The sequence below is a fragment of the Botrytis byssoidea genome (genome assembly GCF_014898295.1).
Source record: "Botrytis byssoidea strain MUCL 94 chromosome Unknown BBYS_006, whole genome shotgun sequence".
Classification (NCBI taxonomy): domain Eukaryota; kingdom Fungi; phylum Ascomycota; class Leotiomycetes; order Helotiales; family Sclerotiniaceae; genus Botrytis; species Botrytis byssoidea.
The window spans coordinates 235,526-260,338 of record NW_024065847.1 but is presented as its reverse complement, the minus strand read 5'-3'; the positions used below and the strand labels follow the sequence as shown (position 1 = coordinate 260,338).

The following is a 24,813-nucleotide window of genomic DNA, read 5'->3' as shown; positions in this document are numbered from 1 at the left end:
AATCTTCTCAGAGCTTCTGTGATCAAGTGTACCAAGTCTAGAATCCAGATCTGTGCAGAATAGCATGCCATTTCAAGTCACCTTGAAAAGGTGTCGGTACGAGTTGCTGTGATCTTGCTGTCCTATTTTATAAATATAAACCCCTGGTAGTTGGACATAAAACAATGCTAAATCATTATAAATGAATATCATATTCTAGCCTCGTCTTGAGTCCCCGATCTCACCCGACATGTAAAGCAAAATGCATTGTACTGTAGCATTATTGTTCTGACAAACAACTACCTAGTACCTACCAAGTCTCCATAATCTTATTGACCGCCATGTTCTCTATTGATGTGATCGGAGGAGAAAATTTCTCGTATTGTATAAAATGAAATTGATTCCTTTTTCTGCCAACCAAAGACCTCGTGCTGCATGCATCGGTCGGATCCGGGGAATTCTCTTTCGTGGCCTGTTCTCTCCTCCGTCTCCTCGACTTTTTCGACGAGAGTTACACATGTCACAAGCAACTCGCATGAAGGAAAAACGTCAGATTTGCTTGTCTGCCACTCTGCAATGCGGCATGCACTTGAAGGTGGGATATTTCCTTCATAGCTGTATGAACAGGGGCTGGGGGACATACCCCTCACTCAATCAATCTCAATGGTAATCTGCCTATCTACAGCTCGTAATTGGTCAGATCTCTAGATGTTCACGTTCCTGTGTGTAAATTTTTTTTGCATCGCGGGGATCCTTGCCGCCGCTACCAATGGGAATCGATTCGAAGATCGATATCATCACCTCAAAGTCGTTCCCAATCTGATCCCATATCTCACGTTGAATGAGGTTCATCGTCTGCCTATCCTGGCATGGCTACTCTCTTCTAGACATGTTAGAGCATCTCCGGATGGTGCTTTTGAGCCAATGATCAGTCCAACATAGGTAATGTTACCCATAAAATCTTCCTGTATATTGGCCAAACTTCACTGGAGCGACATCGGCAGAAAAGTTAAGTTATATCGAGAGTCGAGCTCCATGAAGTTGTTCTCGGTGAGATATTTCATTGGTCGATTAGAGAACTGGCCAATTCACACCATGCAAAGATCCTTGACCTTGTCGATGCAGACAAGTGTGGGGGAAATAAACGTATATTTTTTATATGATTTTGATAGTACTCTGTATCGTAGAGTATTACATTACCTAGATCCTGTGCTACAACATACGACGGATTAGACTGTAAACTCTCTTCTTGACACTTGTATTGGAATGAAGTTTAAGGGAGTATATAAATACTTGAGGTGGTTGAACCAAAGGTTGTATTTGTAGCAACATTGAAAATACCTGTATGTACCTAGGTATCTACCGATAGTCTTGAACACCACCCACCTTCTACGTATACACCAAGGAGATTGACGACGAATAGTTCCCGTACCTAGGTAGTCGAAAGTCTGTCTTGTAGAGAAGGCTTTCCCGAGTGGCACATACTAGGTACCTTTTTACCTTTCCTTACGTCCTAAGTAGGTTTCTCTAATGCGTGTGGGAAAAAGTGTAATAGATATACCGGCAATAGGTGTCATAGGTGTCATAAGTATAAGTGTCATACTCGTAAGTGCAATCAAGTGAATGAGATCCAACAAAAACAAAAACAAATTCAAATTCAAATTCAAATTCAAATTACAATTATAATTATTGAATCAGCAGCCGCGTCCCTAGTATCAAACGAATTATTGGACAATTTTGGACGGCCTGCTCCGATTCGCGCTGGATATTCATTCTCCACCTCTGTCTGGAGATCATATTCCTCATAAACTCATAGAAGCCTGCCTCCCTCTTAAACTGTACTTGATCCTCCTCTTTGTCAGATCTAATATCCCAAAGTGTATCTATCTATCTACTACATCAGTCTTCGTGCAGTTGTTGTCGTGGCAAAATCTCCAAACCTTTTGAAGCAATAGCTTTTCTGTACGTGCAATTCCTTTTTCATGACCCCTCGCCCCTCGTCTTATCTGGAACGCCGCCCACTATTATGATGTCCATACAAATTCCACACAGCCAGTAATACTTCAATTATTACCAAAATAACTGGAGGTGGCAATTGATTCGATCCACAAACTTCAACTATTTACACATATGAAAAGATCTTCTACCAAGAGGATACAATTGTTTTGTTTTACAACGCCAGATCAATCAGTCGATTTTCATACCGCAAGGAGAAAGTTACAGGCTACACGTCTTCTGCGCTAAGTCAATCAAGTGTTGGACTTCACACAAAATTTACTCCGCACAATCGTCAATAAATCTTGCTGAGAAAAGAAAAAGTTCTTTGTTCGACAACCAAAATTCTTCCATACTTTGAGCTAATTTCCTCTTCGAGATACCAGAAAACATTATTCGCACGAACTCAAAACCCTCTTGACACTTCATACCTCAACACAATAAATAATAAAGAGCTGCGCTCTCAACATCAAACCAAAATCGATCCTACAATCGCCGGCTGCCTTGCCTACGATGGGCATTGGAAGGGCGGAAGATTTTAACGACAGACAAACTGAGATTGATGCGAGGAATGAGCCTTACAATCAATATCAATATGAGGCTGAAGGAAATGATTCATGGGCTGGAGCACTCCCAGTGAAGCAGTGAGTACCGCGGTCTGCCACAACCTCTTATTGAGCTTCACTAATCAAAAAACAGGGGTTTATATGATCCTAGCTTGGAGAAGGATGCTTGTGGTGTTGGTTTTGCTTGGTGAGAACTGTGAATCTGCATCTCGGGGAACATATCTAATCTCAATATAGTAACATTAAAGGCAAACCCAGCCACAAAATCGTCAGCGATGGTAGGCCTCTTATATTTCATTAGAAGCACAAATTTGCTGACCTTGCTACTTCCAGCACGAAACCTTCTTTGTAATATGACCCATCGAGGTGCCGTGGGTTCAGATGCGAGAGATGGAGATGGTGCTGGCGTTATGACATCTATTCCTCACAAATTCTTTATCAAAAATTTCGAGCGCGAGACAGATATCAAGCTTCCACCGTTAGGTCAATATGCTGTGGGAAATCTCTTCTTCAAGCCAGACGAGGAAACTCTACAAGAATCAAAGAAACAATTGGAAGAGATCTCTGAATCTCTAGGATTAAGAGTACTAGGCTGGCGAGAACCTCCTAAAGATTCTACTCTCCTTGGTCCTGCTGCTGCATCTCGTGAGCCTATCATATTGCAGCCCTTCGTAGTGCTAGCATCTGCATATGGCCCAGGAAACTCACCGGAAATTACCGACCCTGAGCAATTTGATGAGAAACTTTTCGAAAGACAACTCTATGTACTCCGAAAGCGTGCAACCCATACAATTGGTTTACACAATTGGTTCTACCTGTGTTCCCTCTCTAACAAGAACATTGTTTACAAGGGTCAACTCGCCCCTATACAGGTTTATCAGTATTTCTATGATCTGGTGAACGCTGATTACGAAGCCCATTTTGCTCTTGTGCATTCACGTTTTTCTACAAATACTTTTCCCTCGTGGGATCGTGCTCAACCATTACGATGGGCAGCTCACAATGGTATGGCACAAGTAAATTGCTCGAATTAGTCTTGATACTAACTGTAGACACAGGTGAAATTAACACCCTTCGTGGAAACAAGAACTGGATGCGTGCCCGAGAAGGTGTAATGCAATCTGACGTTTTTGGTGAAGAACTTGAATCGCTGTACCCGATCGTCGAAGATGGAGGCTCTGACTCAGCTGCATTTGATAACGTACTTGAGTTGCTCACTATCAATGGAGTTCTTTCTCTACCTGAAGCTGTTATGCTGATGGTCCCAGAAGCATGGCAAGACAATGCCGCCATGGACCCAGCGAAGGCTGCTTTCTACGAGTGGGCAGCTTGTCAAATGGAACCTTGGGATGGACCTGCGCTTTTCACATTCGCCGATGGTAGATACTGCGGTGCCAATCTCGACAGAAACGGTCTTCGACCATGTAGATACTACGTCATGGATGATGACAGAATCATTTGCGCTTCTGAAGTCGGTACTATTCAAGTGGATCCAGAACGTGTTGTCCTCAAGGGCCGTTTGCAACCAGGAAAGATGCTTCTCGTCGACACCGTCGCTGGGCGCATCATCGATGACGCAGAACTGAAGAACACTGTGGCTAAGCGTCATGATTTCCGATCGTGGCTTCACAAGGAGCTTGTCAGCTTACCTAAAGTTCACGAAAAATTGATCACTCAAGGTACTGTTGACTTGGAACCAAAGCCTGATGCTAGTACCATCCAGGAGGATGCCCTTCTGAAAGCTTTTGGATACACCTTTGAGCAGGTTTCTTTGGTCCTTGCACCAATGGCTTCTGACGAGAAGGAGGCCCTTGGCTCCATGGGTAACGATGCACCTCTCGCATGTCTTGCCGATGCTCCTCGTTTATTGTACGAATACTTCCGTCAACTTTTTGCCCAGGTCACCAATCCCCCTATCGACCCCATTAGAGAAGCCATTGTCATGTCGCTCGATTGTTACGTTGGCCCTCAAGGAAATTTGTTAGGCATGGAGTCATCACAGTGTGGTAGATTGTTACTTCCAACACCTATTCTCTCTATTCCCGAGTTCAATGCCCTCAAGAGCATCAACAAGTTCTATCCAAAATGGACCTCCAAAGTCATTGACTTGACATTCCCAAGATCCGAAGGTGTTGAAGGATATCTTAAACATCTGGATTACATCTGTGACGAAGCAACTGCTGCCATCGATAACAAGGATTCAATCATCATTCTTTCCGATCGTGCAACATCCGCCGACCGAGTCTCAGTTTCAACTCTTCTCGCTTCGGGAATGGTCCATCACCATCTCGTTAACAACAAATGGAGATCCCATGTTGCTTTAGTTGTGGAAACCGCTGAAGCTCGTGAAGTTCACCATATGTGCGTGCTTGTCGGATACGGTGTAGACGCCGTCAATCCATATCTTGCAATGGAATGTATCATCAAGCTGAACCGTGAAGGTCTCATCAGAAAGAAGCTTAGTGATGACCAACTCATTCGCAACTACAAGTATTCTGCTGATGGTGGTATTCTGAAGGTCATGAGTAAGATGGGTATTTCTACACTCGCTAGTTACAAAGGTGCTCAAATCTTTGAAGCCCTTGGTATTGATGATTCTGTGGTCGATCGATGCTTCAAGGGTACTGCTACAAGAATTAAGGGTATTACTTTTGAACAAATTGCCGAAGATGCTTTCAGATTCCACGAGAAGGGTTTCCCATCGAGATACACTGTCACCATCCCAGGTCTTGTTGAATCTGGTGAGTATCATTGGCGTGACGGTGGTGAACCTCATATCAATGATCCTACATCTATTGCCAACATTCAAGATGCCGTTAGAACCAAGAACGATAAGTCATATGAGGCTTACTCACTTTCCGAGTACGAACAGATCAAAGCTTGTACATTACGAGGTCTCCTCGACTTCAACTTTGAGGAGAGCAATCCAGTCCCAATTGACCAAGTCGAGCCATGGACGGAGATTGTCAGAAGATTCTGTACTGGTGCTATGTCCTACGGTTCCATTTCCATGGAATCGCATTCCACTCTCGCTGTTGCGATGAATCGTCTCGGTGGTAAATCCAACACAGGTGAAGGTGGTGAAGACCCAGAACGTTCCGAGGTCATGTCAAATGGTGATACCATGAGATCAGCTATCAAACAAGTTGCATCTGGAAGATTCGGTGTTACTTCTAATTATCTTGCTGATTCAGATGAGCTTCAAATTAAGATGGCTCAAGGTGCTAAACCCGGAGAGGGTGGTGAGCTTCCTGGTCACAAAGTGTCACAGTCTATTGCTAGAACCCGTCATTCTACCCCTGGTGTCGGTCTTATCTCGCCACCTCCTCACCACGACATTTACTCTATCGAAGATCTGAAACAATTGATCTACGATCTCAAGTGTGCTAATCCTCGCTCCCGAGTATCTGTCAAGCTCGTGTCTGAGACCGGTGTGGGTATCGTCGCCTCTGGTGTTGCCAAGGCAAAGGCTGATCACATCTTGATTTCTGGACACGATGGTGGAACTGGTGCTTCTAGATGGACTGGTATCAAATACGCTGGTTTGCCATGGGAGCTTGGTCTTGCCGAGACTCATCAAACTTTAGTCTTGAACGATCTCCGTGGTCGTGTTGTTGTTCAAACTGATGGCCAACTTCGAACTGGTCGTGACGTTGCAATTGCATGTCTGCTTGGTGCAGAAGAATGGGGTTTTGCTACTACCCCTCTTATTGCCATGGGATGTATTATGATGAGAAAATGTCACTTGTATGAAAATCTAGTCCTTTGTTGCTTGAACATTTGCTAATTACTATTTAGGAACACTTGCCCTGTAGGCATAGCCACTCAAGATCCAGAACTCAGAAAGAAGTTCCAAGGTACTCCAGAGCATGTCATCAACTTCTTTTACTACATTGCGAACGAATTGAGAGCCATCATGGCCAAGCTTGGTTTCAGAACAATCAATGAGATGGTCGGCCATGCTGAATGTTTGAGAGTACGAGATGATCTCCGCACCAAGAAGACTAGCAACATCGATCTATCTCTCATCCTCACCCCTGCTCACAAGCTCAGACCCGGAGTTGCTACCTTCAACGTCCGCAAACAAGATCACCGACTTTACGTCCGCCTTGACAACAAGTTGATCTCTGAAGCTGAGTTGACTCTCGATAAGGGTCTTCCTTCACGCATTGAGTGTGACATCGTCAATACTGACCGTGCTATGGGTACTTCTCTGTCATACCAAATCTCGAAGAGATATGGTGAGGATGGATTGCCCATGGATACCGTCCACGTCAATATTAAGGGATCCGCCGGTCAATCCTTCGGTGCTTTCCTTGCTCCTGGTGTTACCCTAGAGCTTGAAGGTGACGCAAACGATTATGTAGGAAAGGGTCTTTCGGGTGGTCGTTTGATTGTTTACCCACCTCGTTCTGCCGTCTTCAAGGCGGAAGAGAACGTTATTGTCGGTAACGTCTGTCTCTATGGTGCAACTAGCGGAACCGTCTTCTTCCGTGGTGTCGCTGCCGAGAGATTCGCTGTCCGAAACTCTGGAGCTACAGCAGTTGTCGAGGGTGTCGGTGACCACGGTTGTGAGTACATGACTGGTGGTCGTGTTCTTATCTTGGGATCTACTGGACGTAACTTTGCTGCCGGTATGTCCGGTGGTATTGCATACATTCTCGATATCCAGCAAGATTTCATGTCCAAGCTGAACACGGAGATGGTTGAAGCTTCAGGCATTGATGATCCAGCTGAAATCGCATTCGTCCGAAGCTTGATTGAAGATCACCATCACTACACTGGCTCGGAGCTTGCTGCCCGCATTCTCCTTGACTTCAACAGAGCACTTCGTCGATTCGTCAAGGTTCTGCCTGTTGACTACAAGCGTGTCCTTCAGGAAGAAGCTGCCAAGGCTGCTGCCGCCAAGAAGGCAAGATTTGCCTTGCCATTCCTCCCAGGAAACCCAGTCCGTGAACAACACGAGAAGAATCAAAAGGAGAACAAGAAGCCATCTGATCTCCAGGATATCGAAGAGACTATTGGTGATTCCGCCATTGAAAAGAAGAGATCTTTGGTTTTGGACAAAACCAAGGGTTTCATGAAGTATCAACGTAGATCCGAGAAATATCGCTCAGCGAAGACAAGAACTCGCGACTGGGCTGAACTTTCCAAGCGTCTCGATGAAGATGAGCTCAAATATCAAGCTGCTCGTTGCATGGACTGTGGTGTTCCGTTCTGTCAATCTGATTCAGGTTGCCCAATCTCCAATATCATTCCTAAATGGAACGAGTTGGTATTCCGTACGTCTTCTACCCCTCTCCCCTTTCCGTCCTCCCTCTCCCTTCTCGTCGTCCCTTCCTTCTCCGTTGCCCTCCCCTCCCCTTCCCCGCCCCGCCCCGCCCCGCCCACACCGTCGTCTTTTCCCCCTTCCCGATCTCAAGTCTAACAACAAGTCCTTTTTAGAAAACCAATGGCGAGATGCTCTTAACAGACTTCTGATCACCAACAATTTTCCAGAATTTACTGGTCGTGTATGCCCTGCTCCTTGCGAAGGTGCCTGCGTGCTTGGTATCAATGAAGATCCTGTTGGAATCAAGTCAATTGAATGTGCAATCATTGATCGTGGATTCGATATGGGGTGGATGATTCCACAGGAACCAAAGGTCCGCACTGGCAAGACTGTTGCCATCATTGGCTCTGGACCAGCTGGTCTCGCTTGCGCTGATCAACTTAACAAAGCTGGTCACAAAGTCACTGTCTATGAACGCGCTGACCGTGCCGGTGGTTTGCTCATGTATGGTATCCCTAACATGAAGCTTGACAAGAAGATTGTCAAGCGTCGTACAGATTTTATGGCTGCCGAAGGAATCACATTCAAGACTAACGTCGCAGTTGGTCAAGATGTTCAACTTATGGATCTCAAGGCTGAAAATGACGCGGTAGTTATTGCTACTGGAGCTACTGTTGCCCGTGATCTCCCAATCAAGAACCGAAGTCTTGAGGGTATTCACTTCGCCATGCAATTCTTGCACCGCAACACCAAGTCTTTACTTGACTCTGAGCTTGCTGATGACGAATACATCTCCGCTAAGGGCAAGCATGTCGTTGTCATTGGCGGTGGTGATACTGGAAACGATTGCATTGGTACTTCCGTCCGACACGGTGCCAAGTCGGTCACGAACTTTGAGCTTTTACCTCAACCACCAAATCAGCGTGCCCGTGATAACCCATGGCCCCAATGGCCACGTGTCTACCGTGTAGACTATGGTCATACTGAGGTCAAGCAGCACATGGGCAAAGATCCTCGTGAATACTGTGTCATGTCTGAAGAATTCGTTGATGATGGAACTGGAAAGGTTAAGGGTATCAACACTATTCGTGTCGAGTGGACCAAGTCTTCAACTGGTGGTTGGGACATGAAGAAGATCGAAGGATCCCAACAATTCTTCCCAGCTGATCTTGTCCTTTTGTCTATGGGTTTCCTTGGTCCTGAGGATCGCGTTCTCGGTGATGATATTGAGAAGGATGGCCGCAAGAATGTCAAGACTGCTCCTGGCAAGTACTCTACCAATGTTGAGGGTATCTTTGCTGCAGGAGATTGTCGTCGTGGACAATCTCTCATTGTTTGGTAAGTCATAAATCACAGACTGTAATCTTATCTTGATATATCTTTCTAACAAAATCTAGGGGTATCAACGAAGGTAGACAATGTGCTAGAGAGTGTGATCGCTTCTTGGAGGGATCTACCTCTTTGCCTGTCACTGGTGGAATTGTTAAGAGCAACGCATCCGAAATCCTAGCCCGTGGACATCATCGCGAGATCTTAGGACGCGCTGAGCGTGCTCCTATCCAAGTCGCCGCCGCTGCAACATAAAGCACGACACACCCACATACAAATTACTTACATTCAACATATTTCCAATGACGCTTGCAAAGTAGCGGTATGAATATTTACATTTTCTAGAATGAACATATCAAAAGCATATTTCTGGCATTACTGGGAGAACGAAATGAATAACGACACGATTCGGGATTCAAAAATAATGGCCGGATTACTCTATATGCATTGTTCATGGAAGGAAAAAGGGGAGACAGGCGGCGGGGTCCATCAATTGTGCAATATGGCTTATGATGGTTATGCTTTTTTAACGATACCAGCGAGTGCGAATACTTCTTTGGACAGTTGATGATGACGACTGACGCGTGCGAAGGAGTTGGAATGGCTTTAATTGCCTTTCACTTACTATTATTTGTACACAAATGATGTATTCGCGAGTGAGCGAGAAGAGTCAGCAAAGAAAGAAATTCAAAGATTATATCAAATACAGTCCGGTCTTGCACTTTAATTGGCGACATGACATTTTGAGTAGATATGTTGTAGATTCATTTTGGAGTGAGGCTTATGTAAACCATTTAATACTATTTCATGCTATCACTCTGTAGGTATTCCACTGTAGCATCTGATCATTTTGGTAAGATCTTACATTGTCATTGGTAGATTCAAAAAATTATTTCTTTTTCATACTGGTACTTACCCATATTAACCGACCAACCGGAAAACAACCAGTGGATAAATGTATCGATGTCCCAGTCCCTATGATACAATGCATTATGCCTGTACAAAGTACTCTCTCGGTATGCCCACTATACATGGATTGTCATGAAAGTGGAAGACGTGCCGGTGCAATCAAATCAGTCCTTGGATGCACGTGGGTGGGTGGGTTGTCGTATGGAAATTTAATTAATCGATGGATGAAAGCTTCATTGTAACTTTATGTAGACTCCCTGTTGATGCATATGTACCTATGATTTGGACATGTGCGGATTTGGATTTTTGAGATTCAATTCAGATTTGATATTTGAATGCTTTGAATGTTGGAATTTGGATTAGACAATTAGGTTCTTTGAATGCCTCCCAGTGTAGGTGTGTCATTTGAATGCTTTGAATGTTCAAATTCAAATTGGAGATTCAAGTTCTTCAGTTCGGATTTGACATTGAAATGTTTAAATGAATCTATTTTGATATGATATTCATATCATCCATGTAGAGCTAGATTCACAATTTACACAACTACTAGATACTTACCTGGTAGATAAAGTCGAAGAAAGTTACCGATAAAATTTCCAACATTTTTCTAGTTCGCACTCTATATAATGCTGTGATTCGATTTAATGGATTTCATCTTCCTTGAGTGACAGATGTTACATTGACAGATTTATCATTTCGTCTGAATTTCATGTTATCGTCATTGTCTGAATGTTTTTAGCATTGATTAACATTTGAATTCATCACCGAATAAGGTTTCATTAAGCTCCAACCTCCTTACAGCTTTCACAAGCTTCAGCACAAATAAATCTTTCCCAACTTCCAATTCCACTCTTGCTTTTCATTCAACCAACAACACGAAAAACATTAAATTCAATTCACCGTCACTATGCGTTTTGGCCAGACATTGAAGAAATCAATATATCCGCCATGGAAAGACCAATACATCGATTATGCGAAGCTTAAACACCTCTTACGAGAAGATTCAGCATCTGAGGGTGATGACAGGCCATGGACTGCAGATGATGAGACTAAATTCTGCGAGGAGATCCTTAACGTCCAATTGGAAAAGATCGCATCTTTCCAAGAATCTACATTCAAAAATTTGGAGCAGCGTGCTAATGCAACTGGAGAGAAACTTAAAGAGCTTGCACCAGAAGATGGGAAATCAAAAGACGATGTTTTTACCGCCAAATTCACGAAGATTGAGGAGGAGCTTGATGCGATTATCAATGATACCAAGGAACTGAAGAAATATAGCAGCATTAATTATACTGCCTTCTTGAAGATTGTCAAGAAACATGATCGCAAGAGGGGTAACAACTACAAGATTAGGCCGATGGTACAGATGAGTTTGCAGAAGAGACCTTTTAATTCGGAGAAGGGCTATTCGGCGTTGCTCAACCAATTGTCGATGATGTACTTTGTTGTTCGCCAACAACTCGATGATAATACGGATCCTGCAGTAACTTCATCTTCTGATGCTCAATTGCAGTCACAAACACCGGAGAAGTACACTGCGTACAAATGTAAGTAGGTTAGATCATCACATGAATCCGTATACTAATAAACCTTCTTATAGTTTGGGTTCACCCTGATAATCTTCTGGAAGTCAAGACCTATATCCTTCGTCGACTCCCTGCTGTAGTATATAGCAAACCATCCTCGAAAAGCCCCGAGCCTCAAGCCGACCCGACTCTCAATTCTCTCTATCTTGATAGCCCGGATTTCACGCTCTACGACCAAAAGAGGGAAAAGAAGGAGAATGCTACATCACTAAGGATCAGATGGTATGGCCAATTGAAGGACAATCCAGAGCTTCACTTTGAACAAAAGATTGTACATGAAAATGGCACCAGCGAAGAAAAGAAGCTTTTGATAAAGGAAAAGTATATCGACTCCTTTATCAAAGGTGAATACAAAATGGAGAAGAGCATACAAAAGATGGAACGGCAAGGGCTACCAGAAGCAAGAATCGAGGCCTTCAAAAATACTGTGAACGATATTCAATCATTAATTAAGGAGAATGGTTTGCAACCGATCTTGCGAGCTAATTACACTCGGACTGCCTTTCAAAAGCCATTGGACGACAGAGTTAGGATATCTATTGACACTCAATTGGCATTTATCCGGGAAGATTGTATAGACGAGGACCGACCTTGCAGAGATCCTAAGAGCTGGCACAGACGCGACATTGATAGTAGTGCCATGTCATATCCATTCAGCACCATCAACCCAGGAGAAATATCGAGATTCCCATATTCGGTGTTGGAAATCAAAGTTAAGGATGATGCAACCAAGAAGCAACCTCAATGGGTACAGGATTTGATGGGCTCGCATCTTGTGTACGCAGCGCCAGGCTTCTCTAAGTTCCTTCAGGGTGCTGTATCTCTCTTCGAGGATAATGTCAACGACTATCCTTCATGGCACGGAAACTTGACGGACGATATTCGCAAAGATCCACAAGCGGCGTGGGAGGAAGATCAATCTCGAAAGGCAAAACAGGCCGAGAATGATCTCGTAATCGGTAGCTTCATTGGAACTTCTCAAAAAGCAAGCGCAAGTTTCAAACCTGCTGTAAGCTCGCCGGTAGGCAAGTCGTATATGGAGGAGAGAATGGCAGCTGAGGAGAGAGCTGGTAGAAGATCCAATCTGGATGGTCCTTCTACTTCTGGAGATGCTGGAAATAACGAAGACGAAACTGGAGCCTCAACTAATCAAGGTGGATATGGCACCTTGGCATCTGTATTTCCATCTTTCTCCCTCTCGCGTTATGCCCAATCACGCCGATCGAAAAGATTTCAATTGCCTCCCGGTGTTACTAAACCAACTCAATACATTAAGGATTCAGGTCCTTTACAAGTCGAACCTAAAGTTTGGCTAGCCAATGAACGTACATTTTTGAAGTGGCAACACATATGCATATTATTGGGGTCCCTCGCTGTTAGTTTATACACAGCTGCAGGAGAGGATGAAATTGCAGAAGCTATGGGTATTGCATATATTATTATTGCCATCTTTGCTGGAAGTTGGGGCTACTGGATGCATTACACGCGGCGACAGATGATTGTTGACAGAAGCGGAAAGGATTTTGATAATTTGATTGGACCAATGATTGTCAGCGCTGCCCTTATGGTTTCCTTATTGCTCAATTTCTTCTTCAAGGTAAGCTTCCGTAACAGGGCATTGAATGGAAGGGGATAACTAACTAATTTGTGTGTAGTACAAACAAGCTATGGCAAAGTACCGAGAGAATGGACTTGATTCAACCAACATGGTATTGGCTAATCAAACTGTGGAGGAATTCAAGATTGATTTGTAAACAAATGTATGATTGAGGGGTAGTGGATCCTTTGGCTGTGTATTCCGAGCGAGCTTGAGCTTCTAGCGCTGCATATGTATACCAAGTTGTTTGCTCAACTGAGCTGTAGATATTTTTAAAGATGTAGTAATACCCCAATTTATAACTTGGCATCATAAGTTGACACGACTGAGATGTACTCCGTAAGGGGTGTAATGAAGAAGGCATCTACTCGGTGATTCCTATGAACACATCTAGATCAACTCATCAAGCATGAATACGTCTCTACCGTGAAATAGCCGGGTGATAACCGAAGAGATAGGGATGATAGGGATGTAATAACAAGGCTACAGTGGATATTAGAGACTCGGTCATCTCTATTTTGCAACATCATTTGTCCAACTTTTGTCTGGACAATGTCAACCACTTTGAACATATTGGTTTCCCCAGAGATCAAGATGATGAGGTGTGGCCTCGAGGAATTGCCGTATCGGTTTGTATGGTTGTCTGTATGAAAGACGCAAAACATTTCATCATACTTGACTTTTCATTATTTACTCGTTCATCTGTAATTCAGCCTTGTTACTTTTCAGGAATTTGTTGCACGATACCTGGATTGGAGTGAGCTTGTGAATTTGTGAATTTGTGAATGAGAGATTTACAGTATTCAATTACTGATTACGATAAAAAGCATTCGAATACAAACAAATGTGAGGAAAGCTGAAAGATTGGAAATTGGAGATTTGATAATTCGACGAGGGAACAAGAGAGAGAGATAGGCCGACAATGGTTGGTGTTAAGGATAAGATAGTCGGTTTGCTAAAGGGCAAGAAGAAGGGCGAGGAGGAAGCAGAGTTAGAGCCTGAAATTGAGGAGGAGTTTGAACAGAGACCGAGGAGAGAGCGCAGAAAACATCGACGAAGTAGAAGGAATCGAGAGAAACACTCAAGGGATGGAGAGGACGATGGTGATGGATATGGTTCGATTTCTTCCCGCAAACATCGAAATCGAGATAATAGAGATTGCGAAGATGATGAAAATCCTCGCAGACATCATTCGGTCAATTTGAGTGCCTCGACTTCTCGCTCACCACACACAGATTATCGACGCCGCGTTGATGACGATGCTCATTCTACCTCTCCGAAGAGACATCATTCGAATAAACTAAGCAATTCTACATCTCTTTCACCTCATCACGCAAGACCTAGTACAGGCAAATCATCAAAATATACTGAGGAGGGTGTAAGAGCGCCGAAGGTTAACTCATTGATGGAATGGCCACCTGTTGGGTTCTCAAACGACGCCGAATTATCACAAGGAAAAGCGATGCAATTGATTGCTAATGGAGTACCCGTGTTCAAAGGAACGATGGAATCAATCGCACATGCTTCCGATGAATACTTTGCGCTGTATGCGACTTGCAATGGGAATGGGGGGGCTGGAAGTGATCGTGCGGAGATTTTCAGTAGGGCATTTATGGCGGATTCCATGCGGTTACAAGGACCTGGTGAAGCAAATCGACCATGGGATTCCCTTGAACAGCCTAGTATGGCCTTTTATTATGGCACGTTGAGAGGCACTATCACGTTGAATCACTGGTGCAGCGGAAATGGTAATCCGCATGCCCCGATTGAGCTTCGCGATTCAGGTGTCCAAACGCTGAGGGATGTGGATTTGCAAATGATACTGGATCGCTTGATATACTTAGAGGCTGGGATTGATGATGAGAGTGAGGATATGTTATATAAGAGTTTATACAAAGTATTACTCAAAGACCTCGATAAATCCTTCATCGCGAAAAAAGGGATGGAGAAACAAATCGCGGATCTGATTATTGCGTTGTCAAGACGCGAATGGATTGATTTTAGTCAACCTAAGAATCATGTTGTGGCGAAATTCTTTGCTGATGGGGCATATTCTGATCATGGAAGATATCGAGCATTTTTTCATCAGTTACTGTTGAGCATGGAGTTGGAATTGAGAATCCAGTCAAAACATCATTCGGAGGAAGCAAAAGAGAGGTTACTGGCGCAATTACCACCGTGGATCTCTTGGGACTTGGCTGTTGCGAAGAAATGGAGAGAGTGCATGACTATTGAAAAGTATAAAACTGGTGATGAATTTCAACAGAGTAGGTTTTCACATTTTTCTGGATTCTTTACGGCAGGAGGCTGATTCCCATACAGTCAAATTCAGACTTCTAAAAAAGAGATCACAAGTCAAGGCTTTGCGCAAATTTGCAAGAGCTATGAAGTGGCCTAATTTAGCTATGGTAGATGAGGCTCTAAAAGAGCTAGATCCGGATGCTTCACCTCTTGAAGATCGTTCTGCTGATGCTATGTCGTTTTGTACCGGCTTAATCCTACCTGGACCCACGCAACCATGGCTTCTTATGAATACCTTAATTGACTGTGACGAAGATGGAGGTGTTGATCTGGGAGGTCTTACGCACATGTATCCAAACTCCGGCTTCCAATACAGAGGCAGTACATACTGGGCATCAACTTCTATCGTTGGCAAAGTTCTAGCTCCCACTTGTCAAGAAATTGCAGGCTGGGTTGGCCCAGCTCTTGCTTCCACGGATATCGAACGTACTCAAGTTTTGCGAATTCGTCAACGTATGACTCCTCAAGTCATCACCAAAACTGACGTTCTAAGCATGCGAGTTCGATCTGATCCTCTTGGCCCCCCTGACCCTAGCGATCCAGTCTATCCCGTCAATGAATTTGTGCTACCCATGCTAGACTTGGTCTCACCACCTATAGACAACATTCGCATTGAAAAATTAGCATTCGAAGTTGCGAAACCAAATCAACAGCTCGATGGCGGATCTCCAAAGAGAAGTAGTGAAATAGGAAAGAGACCGCCTACTTACGATGCCTGTGTGGTTTTCGCCAGGAGAGGCAAATCGCATTGGTTGAGGTTAGCTCATGATGTTTCTTTCATCACCGCCTATCCTTGTTCTATTAGTCCTCACCCTCTTTTCTTCGATTATGTGTATAAAATTGCACGCATGAATCAATTGCTCGATATCCATAATTGGGCAGGTGTTGGCGGTGATAATTTGAACGAAGATCTACAATTAGGATGGGCGCCGGAACCGGAGGAACTTGGGGTTGAGGGGAGTTGGGAAGACAATTATGATCGGAAGGGAGCAAAGTGGAGCTTCAAAGAACTTATGGAGGGCGTGGATAAGGATACAGTATTGGTGATCGAGGCCTGGGGCGTGGAGGATAATGAGTGTATGGCGAGAGCTTGGTGTAGTCATTGGGGATTGAATGCCGTCGTGGCGGTGGTGGGAAAGACGTGCTTGAGTTGTGCGGTTAGGGAGGCGTATGCAGCGGCGATTAACGTGGTTATTTTTGTCGGGAGAGAATAAGGGGGGAGAATGAGGGGAGGGAAACATGGGGGGAGGGGAAGTTTGGGAATGCGGGGAGTGCGGGGAGTGCGGGGAGAAGTTGTATTATACGTCGGGAGTTTCAATGGTATTAATGGGAGGGGAGGAACTTTTTCTACTGTGCTTTGAAAGCATCAATTGGGTGTGATAGGGTTGGGGAGTAGTACAATATACCAGGGATTTTATTATTATTTAGGGGGTTTTTAGAGGTCTAGGAAAGGTTAGGGTGTAGAATGGGATGGCTGGCATTTATTCCGTTATAGGTGATATGGTAGTATGATCTGATAGGTCATCCATTATGCTATGGTAGTTAGTTAGTCAGTTAATGAATGAATGAATGAATGAATGACATTGTGAAATTGTCGGATTTTTAATGTGATTTTATAGACGTATCTTTGTCTCGAGATTTGTAGATGGATGTTAGGTAGATAGGGGTAGTCAATGGCCAGCACCCCCTTTCTTCTTTTCTTTTCTCGCCAAAGATGGACAAATATAAACACAACCTAAACAACCTTCCACGAAGCAAATGATTTATTATATTATCACGTCAAGTGACCATGAGATATGGTATTTCATGATATTTCATGATATGATATGATGCGATGCGATGTGATGTGATACGATATGATACAAACAACCCGATTTTCTCTCCATAACGCCGTCGTGTTGTGTTATTTCATTCCATGCATTCCATCCATTATTATACTGTTGTGTTTCAGCATTTCAGTATTTTCTTACTTCTTTCTTTCTTTCTTTCTTTCTTTCTTTCTTTCTTTCTTTCTTTCTTTCTTTCTTTCTTTCTTTCTTTCTTTCTTTCTTTCTTTCTTTCTTTCTTTCTTTCTTTCTTCCTTCCTTCCTTTCTTTTTTCCCGAATCTGCTCGATTTCCTCTCCTTTCTGTTTTCGCGTTCTGCAGTGCGGTAGAAGTATTATGTAGTAGTTTGTATTTATACAATTCTCACCTCTCCTCTGCTCTTTCCCCCCCTTCCCTTCCCTCTCCCCTCCTCTCCCCCCTCTCCCTCCCCCGCTAAAAAACCCACACCCAAAAAAACAAACCAAAAACCGCCGCGAAAAACAATATCCACACTTTCCAACTCACTCCCGTCTTCTGACTCATGATTAACATGCGATTCATGGTTCCCCTGATGCGCACGCGCGCGCCCTCGAAATTATCGTTCATTTTTTCCGCGAGAGCCGAGGATTCGCGGATCTCGTCGCCGATGGCGATGGTCATCTGGAGTTGGGGGGGTTAGTGGGGGAGAGGGAGGGACGGGAGGGGGACGTACGGATTTTAGTTGGCGCACTTTTCCCATGATGCCTTCCACTTGGTCATTGTTTTGACTTTCGAGTTCGTTGAGGACGGCGTCGCTGTATTGGCCTCTGGGTAGGGGGTGGGTTAGTTTAGTTTTGTGTGTGGGAAGATTGGGAGAGTTGTAAGGGTTCTCTGAGGGGATGATGTGTGCACTTGCATCTATCATATCCCATCCTATGCATTCCTATCCTCCCAATCTACCCTCTTCGCTGTTCTCTTCCTATTCCCCATTCCCCTCACCCCCCAAAACCAATCTACCCTAACATAACACCAAAACCCCATAACCAATCATCAAGTACATACCTACTATTCGGCGTCGCGCTCCTAAACCCCTGCGCACTATCCTCTCTCTCCCCATATCCCCCTCCCCCCGAATAACCTCCCCCTCCCGAATACCCTCCTACACCTCCTCCCGCATTATACCCATACCCTCTTGGGGCAGGACTCGAACTCGCATTCCTTGAACTTGCGCCCGCGTTATAATTTTCAAAAAGCGCACTGCGCGGATCGCGTTGATGGAGGGACGATGCGCCGAATCTGTGGAGAGATTCCAGGAAATGTTAACATGTATTATTTATATAGATTGAGAGTATTAATATCGAGGAGTATAACAAGAGTATATCTAAGATGCTTTGCGTTTTGGGTATGCGCCGAGACTGTACTTTATACTTCGCATTTATGAATACTGAATCCCCGTTTCCATCTTTGCGAAATGCCCATCTACCTACTGAATCGATCGAGGAAATGAAATGAAATGAAATGAATAAACGGATGCGCAAAGTCTCAGACTACCTATATGGCGCAAGAAAGAAAAAGAAAACAAATCATACACACCTATTCGCCATGATATCCTCAAAAATATTATGTATAAAATGCGTTCCGTATGCGAAAATAAATCAGCAAAACAAACACCATTCGCAACAAGATAAGAAATCCAGTCCGTCGTCTTCGTCTTTATCACTCGCCCTGCCCTCGCAATCGGGATATGTGTTCGCTTGTCAACGGGTATGATGTTTGATATCCCGTCACTCGTCAGATAATGGTGTTTCGAAACACGGCACAAACGAAGGGGAGAAAGAGTCTAGAATCTGGTATGATGGAATAGCTATCTTGGTAGTTTGAGGGAGAATGCGGTAACAGTTTGGAGTTTGAGAAAACTGGGCATGATCCTGGTTCTTTAATATGGGATCCTGTGCCTGTGGGTTTTCTTTATCTGGTTTATCATGATGGGATTTCCAGTCTGTGCAGAAAAAATTACGAGGAAGGTTTGCAAGGCTGAGTGTAAATGGGATTGTTTTGTTTGTTTTGTTTTGCTTGTTTTGTTTACTTTTTCACTTGGGGAAATTGCGCTTGTTTGGAGATTTGAACTGGATACGATGTGCAATGTGCAATGGACGCCCCTTTTGTTTGGTATCTAGAAGTACACACATGCTTGTACTGAAAAACATCTTCCCCCCCCAACCCCAATTCCCCATATCAATCGTTCAAATCATATGCCTAGAGTCGTGAAATTTTGTGATTAAACGGGAAGATGTGGTATCGTTAACTGCGAGCGTGAATGCGATAATGTAAAAGGTGTTGAGATCCGGTGAAAATGAGTAATTATCGAATGAATCGAATTCCTCCAATCTACCAAAATACAATCGTCATTCTCCCTTAGTTTCCTCCCATCTCATCATCTTCCTCGCCCTCAGATTGAAAGTCATCGTCCTCATCCTCATCATCGTCGGCTGGAAGGTCCTTGGCAGCTGCAGCAAAGTCGATTTGCTTGCCACGAGTGCGACGACCTTGAATGATGTTGGATTTGTCGATTTCGTTGTCTGAAGCTTCCTCCTCGACCTCTTCAGCTATGGATGCTGTCAATTTATGTTCGAGAAGTAGTAGTGTTAAGTCCTAGGGAATTTACCTGGTGGTGGAGCATCCTAAAAGAGTATTGTCAGCAGGAGACCAAATTCAGTACTCTCAAGTATTGGAACTTACATCATCAACTTCCTCCTCACTGGAGCTATCGTCGCCGCCCTCACCCATAGTTACATCTTGGGGCTCAGCAGCACTCTTGCCTTTGCCTTTGTCGCCGATAGTGGCCGTAGAACCAGATTGTGCAGACATGTTATGAGAGGTTTGGGAAAAAAGCTATTTGTTGTTGTTTTTGGTTAAAGGAAAGAGGTGTTGAAGTTGTGAAAGGTGACAAAGATTAAATCAACGACAGGAAAGTAACTAAGGGGGATGGATGGCACGGTCCTTTAGAGTTAGTAGCTACTACGATAGATAGTATTTGTTGTCACCACTGTACATACAAACAATCGACATTTGAGGGGTAAAGCGCGTTTGACTTCGCGTGATGGAGAGAAAGGCGCTAAGATTGTAGTAAGAGGCCAAGAAGGATTCGCTGGTCTTTGATTTGTCGAAAGTTACAAATTCATATTTATATCAATTATTATTATTATTATTATTAGTACACTCCAGAGACTCCATAGTAGACTTATCAACAGGCCTTTCGAGACGGCCGCTGGAGTGCTTTTTTAGCCCCAGGAACATAAAGATTTAAGGTTAAGCAACCAACTTTTTACAATCAACCTTGAAGATTTGCTTCTTTCTTTCTATTTACCATTTCTTCTTGCTTGAGCAAACCATCTTTGGTCAGATTATTGCAGATACTGGCTAGACTATAAGGGACGACAATCTTCTCTGTGCTATAGAGGATAAATAGCAAACATGCCTGGTAAGGACCTAAGATTTGGTGTCACATAGCTTCACTTCAACCCCGCGTTGCAGGGTACACAAAATATGAGGGGCTAACATATTTTATCTAGATTCATCGTCAGAGCAGAACCCTTCAAAATTACCTTCTTCCCCAAGAGTTCCCTCTAAGTTAGCATTTTCAAACATGTCCGACATAGACAATGATATCGCGGAGGAGGGCTATATCGGGGTTAGGGATGATCTAGTGGAGGAACCAGAGGACATGCTTCCAGAGGCAGCTATCCTATCTGATGATACACCCGGCCTCGAAACTCCCATTTCTCAAAGTGGAATGTTAGCTCGAGACAAGCAAAAGAAAACGGCATACTTTGACTATCTTGCAGAGAAAGAAATGAGCCAGACAGATGCGAAATTATTCTTTCAACGCAGCCAGTTGGAAGGCAACAAGACTGGTAGCGGCAGCAATTGGGGTCATTCTCAGAAGTCTGCAGTTCCTAGTCCTGTGTTGAAACCCAGATCCTTCTCTAACATTTTAGACTCTGAACAAGGAGGATTGAATAGATCTGGAAGTCAAGCTTCAGGAACGAGCACACAAAATCTCCCAAATCTCAACAAACTCAGAACTGCTCCTCCTATTGGTTTGGCAGATCTTGGAAAGCATCCAGAAAGTGCTGTAATTCAAGAACCGAGTCTTGCTGCGGGAACTTTTGTTCATACTCCTGGATTACACAATAGACGAGAATCCCTTCTTAGAGCAGACAAGGAAGCTAGAGATCATGCTGCTCATCCAGAACTTCCTCACGAATCTAAACCATTGCTAGAAATGGAAGGATTGCATGGTGCAGGTGCCGGTGTCGGCCTTGGTTCTGGTGCAGGCGGCTTTGCCAATTCTGACGCCCACATAACTGCGGAACTCGCATCCATCTACACTAATATTCAAAAAGTGATAGACATCAGACACAAGTACATTCGCCTGTCTTTACAAGAAGATGGCGATAATCCTAAGGATGACCCGAACTGGAGTATCTATCCACCACCGCCCGAGCCATCTTGGCACGACGATAAAGCCGCAACAAATGCAAGAAATAGTACAGCAAATAGTATGGCGAACAGCATGGTATTGCCACCTCAAGCTGAAGCTCATGGCCATCAGCAAACGATCAGCGGTGCAGCATCAGAATTGTCACAAGCCCAGGCTACTAGCGCACGCAGTGCCCCCAAAACTCCTCTCCGCAAGAGGAAGCCTGGGCAGGACATTGGTTCTGATTTCGAGATGGAAGATCTTCTTCCACTTCCTCCGCCTGGAGAAATGACTTTCAGACTTGATGGAAGCGGAGTGTTCCAGGTGTACGAAAACTCAAAACTTCAAGAGCTTGAACAGCCAGTAATCAACATACCTGATATCAGAGAATTCTACATGGACTTGGAACAAATTCTCAATGTGTCATCTGATGGCCCAAGTAAAAGTTTTGCCTATCGTCGTTTGCAGTATTTGGAAGGCAAATTCAATCTTTACGTTCTTCTCAATGAATATCAAGAAATGGCGGACAGTAAACGTGTACCACACAGAGATTTCTACAATGTTAGGAAGGTTGATACTCACGTTCATCACTCTGCCTGTATGAATCAGAAGCATCTGCTTAGATTCATTAAGAGTAAGATGAAGAAGAATCCTGATGAAATTGTCATGTTCAGAGATGGTAAACATCTTACGTTAGCTGAGGTTTTTCAAAGTATTAACTTGACTTCTTATGATTTGAGTATCGATACTCTTGATATGCATGTAGGTTGATGGTCTCTTGGGTTTCTTCACACTTTTCTAACTATTTTTTAGGCTCACACCGATTCTTTCCATCGATTCGACAAATTCAATCTGAAATATAATCCTGTTGGGGAATCTCGTTTAAGAACGATTTTCTTAAAGACAGATAATTTCATAAACGGAAGATATTTGGCAGAAATCACTAAAGAGGTCATATCAGATCTTGAATCAAGCAAGTATCAAATGGTTGAATGGCGAATTTCCATCTATGGGAGAACTATCGACGAATGGGACAAGCTAGCAGCATGGGTTGTTGACAACAAACTATTCTCACACAATGTTCGATGGTTGATACAGGTCCCACGACTTTTCGACGTTTACAAATCTAGTGGATTGATGGAGAACTTCGAACAAGTTATCATCAACTTGTTTCAGCCTCTCTTTGAAGTAACCAAAGATCCATCTAGCCACCCAAAGCTTCACATCTTCCTTCAGCGAGTAATCGGATTTGATAGTGTAGATGATGAGAGTAAAGCTGAGCGAAGATTGTTTAAAAAGTTCCCAGTACCAAAAGTATGGGATTCCAAGCAAAACCCTCCTTACAGTTATTGGATCTATTACCTCTTCGCCAACATTTCTTCGTTGAATGTGTGGCGCAAGCAGCGTGGCTTCAACACATTCTTGCTACGACCTCATTGTGGAGAAGCTGGTGATACTGATCATTTGGCTGCTGCAGTTCTTTGCTGCCACAGTATTAGTCATGGTTTGTTACTTCGAAAAGTACCTTTGCTACAATACATCTTCTATCTCGAGCAGATTGGAGTGGCAATGTCGCCTTTGAGTAACAATGCACTGTTCCTAGCATATGAAAGAAACCCTTTCCTTTCTTATTTTAAGAGAGGTCTTAATGTTTCTCTCTCTACCGATGATCCTCTGCAATTCGCTTTCACAAAGGAGCCACTTATCGAGGAGTACTCTGTGGCTGCACAAATTTACAAGCTTAGCGCAGTGGATATGTGTGAACTGGCCAAAAATTCAGTCGTACAAAGTGGCTTTGAGCATTCTGTGAAGCAGAGATGGTTAGGTCCAGACTATGATGTACCCGGAGTAAAGGGTAATACTATGGCAAAGAGCAACGTCCCAAATATTAGAGAAGGCTTCCGGCACGAGACGTTGATGCAGGAACTATCTATGTAAGTCATGATATTTCTTCCTTGCTACCTTTGCAAAATATATGCAATACTAATAGCAAAAAAAACAGGATTGAGCGTTACACTGCTCTGTCAACTCCAGCCGTCCAGGCATCAGCCCCAGTAGATGGAAATTCCTTTTTCCCAGGGCCAAGACCACATTCACCAACATCATCCATGAAAGCTTCTGTTAGCGTGGCCGATCATGGCCCCTCTCAACCATACCAGCAAAATCCTGCTCAGGCTGCTCGCATTCCCCCTTCCCATTCTCAGCTGCACCTAGATTCTCATTTCAAACCTCATCAGAAAGGTACCGATAGTCCATCTGGTTATGCTACCCCAAATCAACAAACGCAACCGAACTCGTCGTTCAACTCGCCAATCTCAGCCAACAAGGGACGTGAAAAGTCTTGGGGACTAGAAGCAGGATTTAGTGATCTACATCTTTCGGGCAGTGAACCAAGAATCTTCCCAGGTCTAGTCAGTAGAAAGCAGAGAAGAGAAAGCAACAGAAAGAACAGTGCGACAGAAAGTGACGAGCATGCTTTGATGATGTTAAAAAGGGGTAGCGATAACAAGAGTGTAGCGACATTAGATGGAAAGCTAGATGAAGAGATAGACGTAGAAGATAGTGATGTAGACAACGATGATGCTGCCGACTCCAACTAAATCATTTTAGTTGGGATACGGCGGGTGGAGATTAAGATTTATGGAAGTACAATCTTTGGGGTGGCTGGGATGTGATGAAGATTTTTGGAATATGAATCGAGAAAGCTTGATATAGATGGTTATTTGATCTAGTTTAAGGTAAGGATAGGAAGGACTTGGTGTAAACCACTACCCATTCCTCTGGTATCTTAGATCAATTGGCGTTGGTGATATTTTGACATGGGTTGAATAGATAGAGAACAGATCCGCAACAGTTAGTACGAATCACTGTGTCAACATAGAAAATATAATGCAAGTTCTCTTTATTGGCCGACTAGTTCCTATTGAAACCTCTTTATTAATTGCACTATAAACCGGCCACTAATGAAACAAATAGATCCAAAGAGACATTAGCTATTGCTAGCTTCTTACCA

At 43.7% G+C, this 24,813-nt stretch overlaps 6 protein-coding genes across 6 annotated transcripts; 4 read left to right on the top strand and 2 right to left on the bottom strand.

The window, feature by feature from the left end:
• Nucleotides 1–2,487: 2,487 nt before the first annotated feature.
• Nucleotides 2,488–9,396, top strand: EAE97_003538 (uncharacterized protein; the record flags this gene model as incomplete). The annotated part of the gene is made up of 8 exons (XM_038874050.1): nucleotides 2,488–2,618; nucleotides 2,674–2,727; nucleotides 2,778–2,818; nucleotides 2,874–3,545; nucleotides 3,599–6,287; nucleotides 6,339–7,822; nucleotides 7,986–9,150; nucleotides 9,210–9,396. The coding sequence occupies 8 exons, from the start codon at nucleotides 2,488–2,490 to the stop codon at nucleotides 9,394–9,396; spliced, it is 6,423 nt and encodes a 2,140-aa protein (XP_038734659.1).
• Nucleotides 9,397–10,957: 1,561 nt separating this feature from the next.
• Nucleotides 10,958–13,390, top strand: EAE97_003537 (uncharacterized protein; the record flags this gene model as incomplete). Its single annotated transcript, XM_038874049.1, has 3 exons — nucleotides 10,958–11,597; nucleotides 11,651–13,233; nucleotides 13,292–13,390. The coding sequence occupies 3 exons, from the start codon at nucleotides 10,958–10,960 to the stop codon at nucleotides 13,388–13,390; spliced, it is 2,322 nt and encodes a 773-aa protein (XP_038734658.1).
• Nucleotides 13,391–14,155: 765 nt separating this feature from the next.
• Nucleotides 14,156–16,748, top strand: EAE97_003536 (uncharacterized protein; the record flags this gene model as incomplete). Its single annotated transcript, XM_038874048.1, has 2 exons — nucleotides 14,156–15,500; nucleotides 15,556–16,748. The coding sequence occupies 2 exons, from the start codon at nucleotides 14,156–14,158 to the stop codon at nucleotides 16,746–16,748; spliced, it is 2,538 nt and encodes an 845-aa protein (XP_038734657.1).
• Nucleotides 16,749–17,791: 1,043 nt separating this feature from the next.
• On the bottom strand, nucleotides 17,792–19,399 carry EAE97_003535 (uncharacterized protein; the record flags this gene model as incomplete). Its single annotated transcript, XM_038874047.1, has 4 exons — nucleotides 18,911–19,399; nucleotides 18,380–18,613; nucleotides 18,051–18,144; nucleotides 17,792–17,998 (listed from the first exon to the last, which is right to left on the bottom strand). Exons 1-4 carry the CDS (start codon nucleotides 18,919–18,921, stop codon nucleotides 17,792–17,794), a joined length of 546 nt encoding a protein of 181 aa, XP_038734656.1. The 5' UTR covers nucleotides 18,922–19,399.
• A 333-nt stretch (nucleotides 19,400–19,732) lies between these two features.
• EAE97_003534 (uncharacterized protein) lies at nucleotides 19,733–20,185 on the bottom strand (the record flags this gene model as incomplete). Its single annotated transcript, XM_038874046.1, has 3 exons — nucleotides 19,733–19,923; nucleotides 19,983–19,998; nucleotides 20,057–20,185. 3 exons carry the CDS (start codon nucleotides 20,183–20,185, stop codon nucleotides 19,733–19,735), a joined length of 336 nt encoding a protein of 111 aa, XP_038734655.1.
• Nucleotides 20,186–20,791: 606 nt separating this feature from the next.
• On the top strand, nucleotides 20,792–24,400 carry EAE97_003533 (uncharacterized protein; the record flags this gene model as incomplete). Its single annotated transcript, XM_038874045.1, has 4 exons — nucleotides 20,792–20,798; nucleotides 20,890–22,562; nucleotides 22,614–23,734; nucleotides 23,803–24,400. The coding sequence occupies 4 exons, from the start codon at nucleotides 20,792–20,794 to the stop codon at nucleotides 24,398–24,400; spliced, it is 3,399 nt and encodes a 1,132-aa protein (XP_038734654.1).
• Between the last annotated feature and the right edge of the window lie 413 nt (nucleotides 24,401–24,813).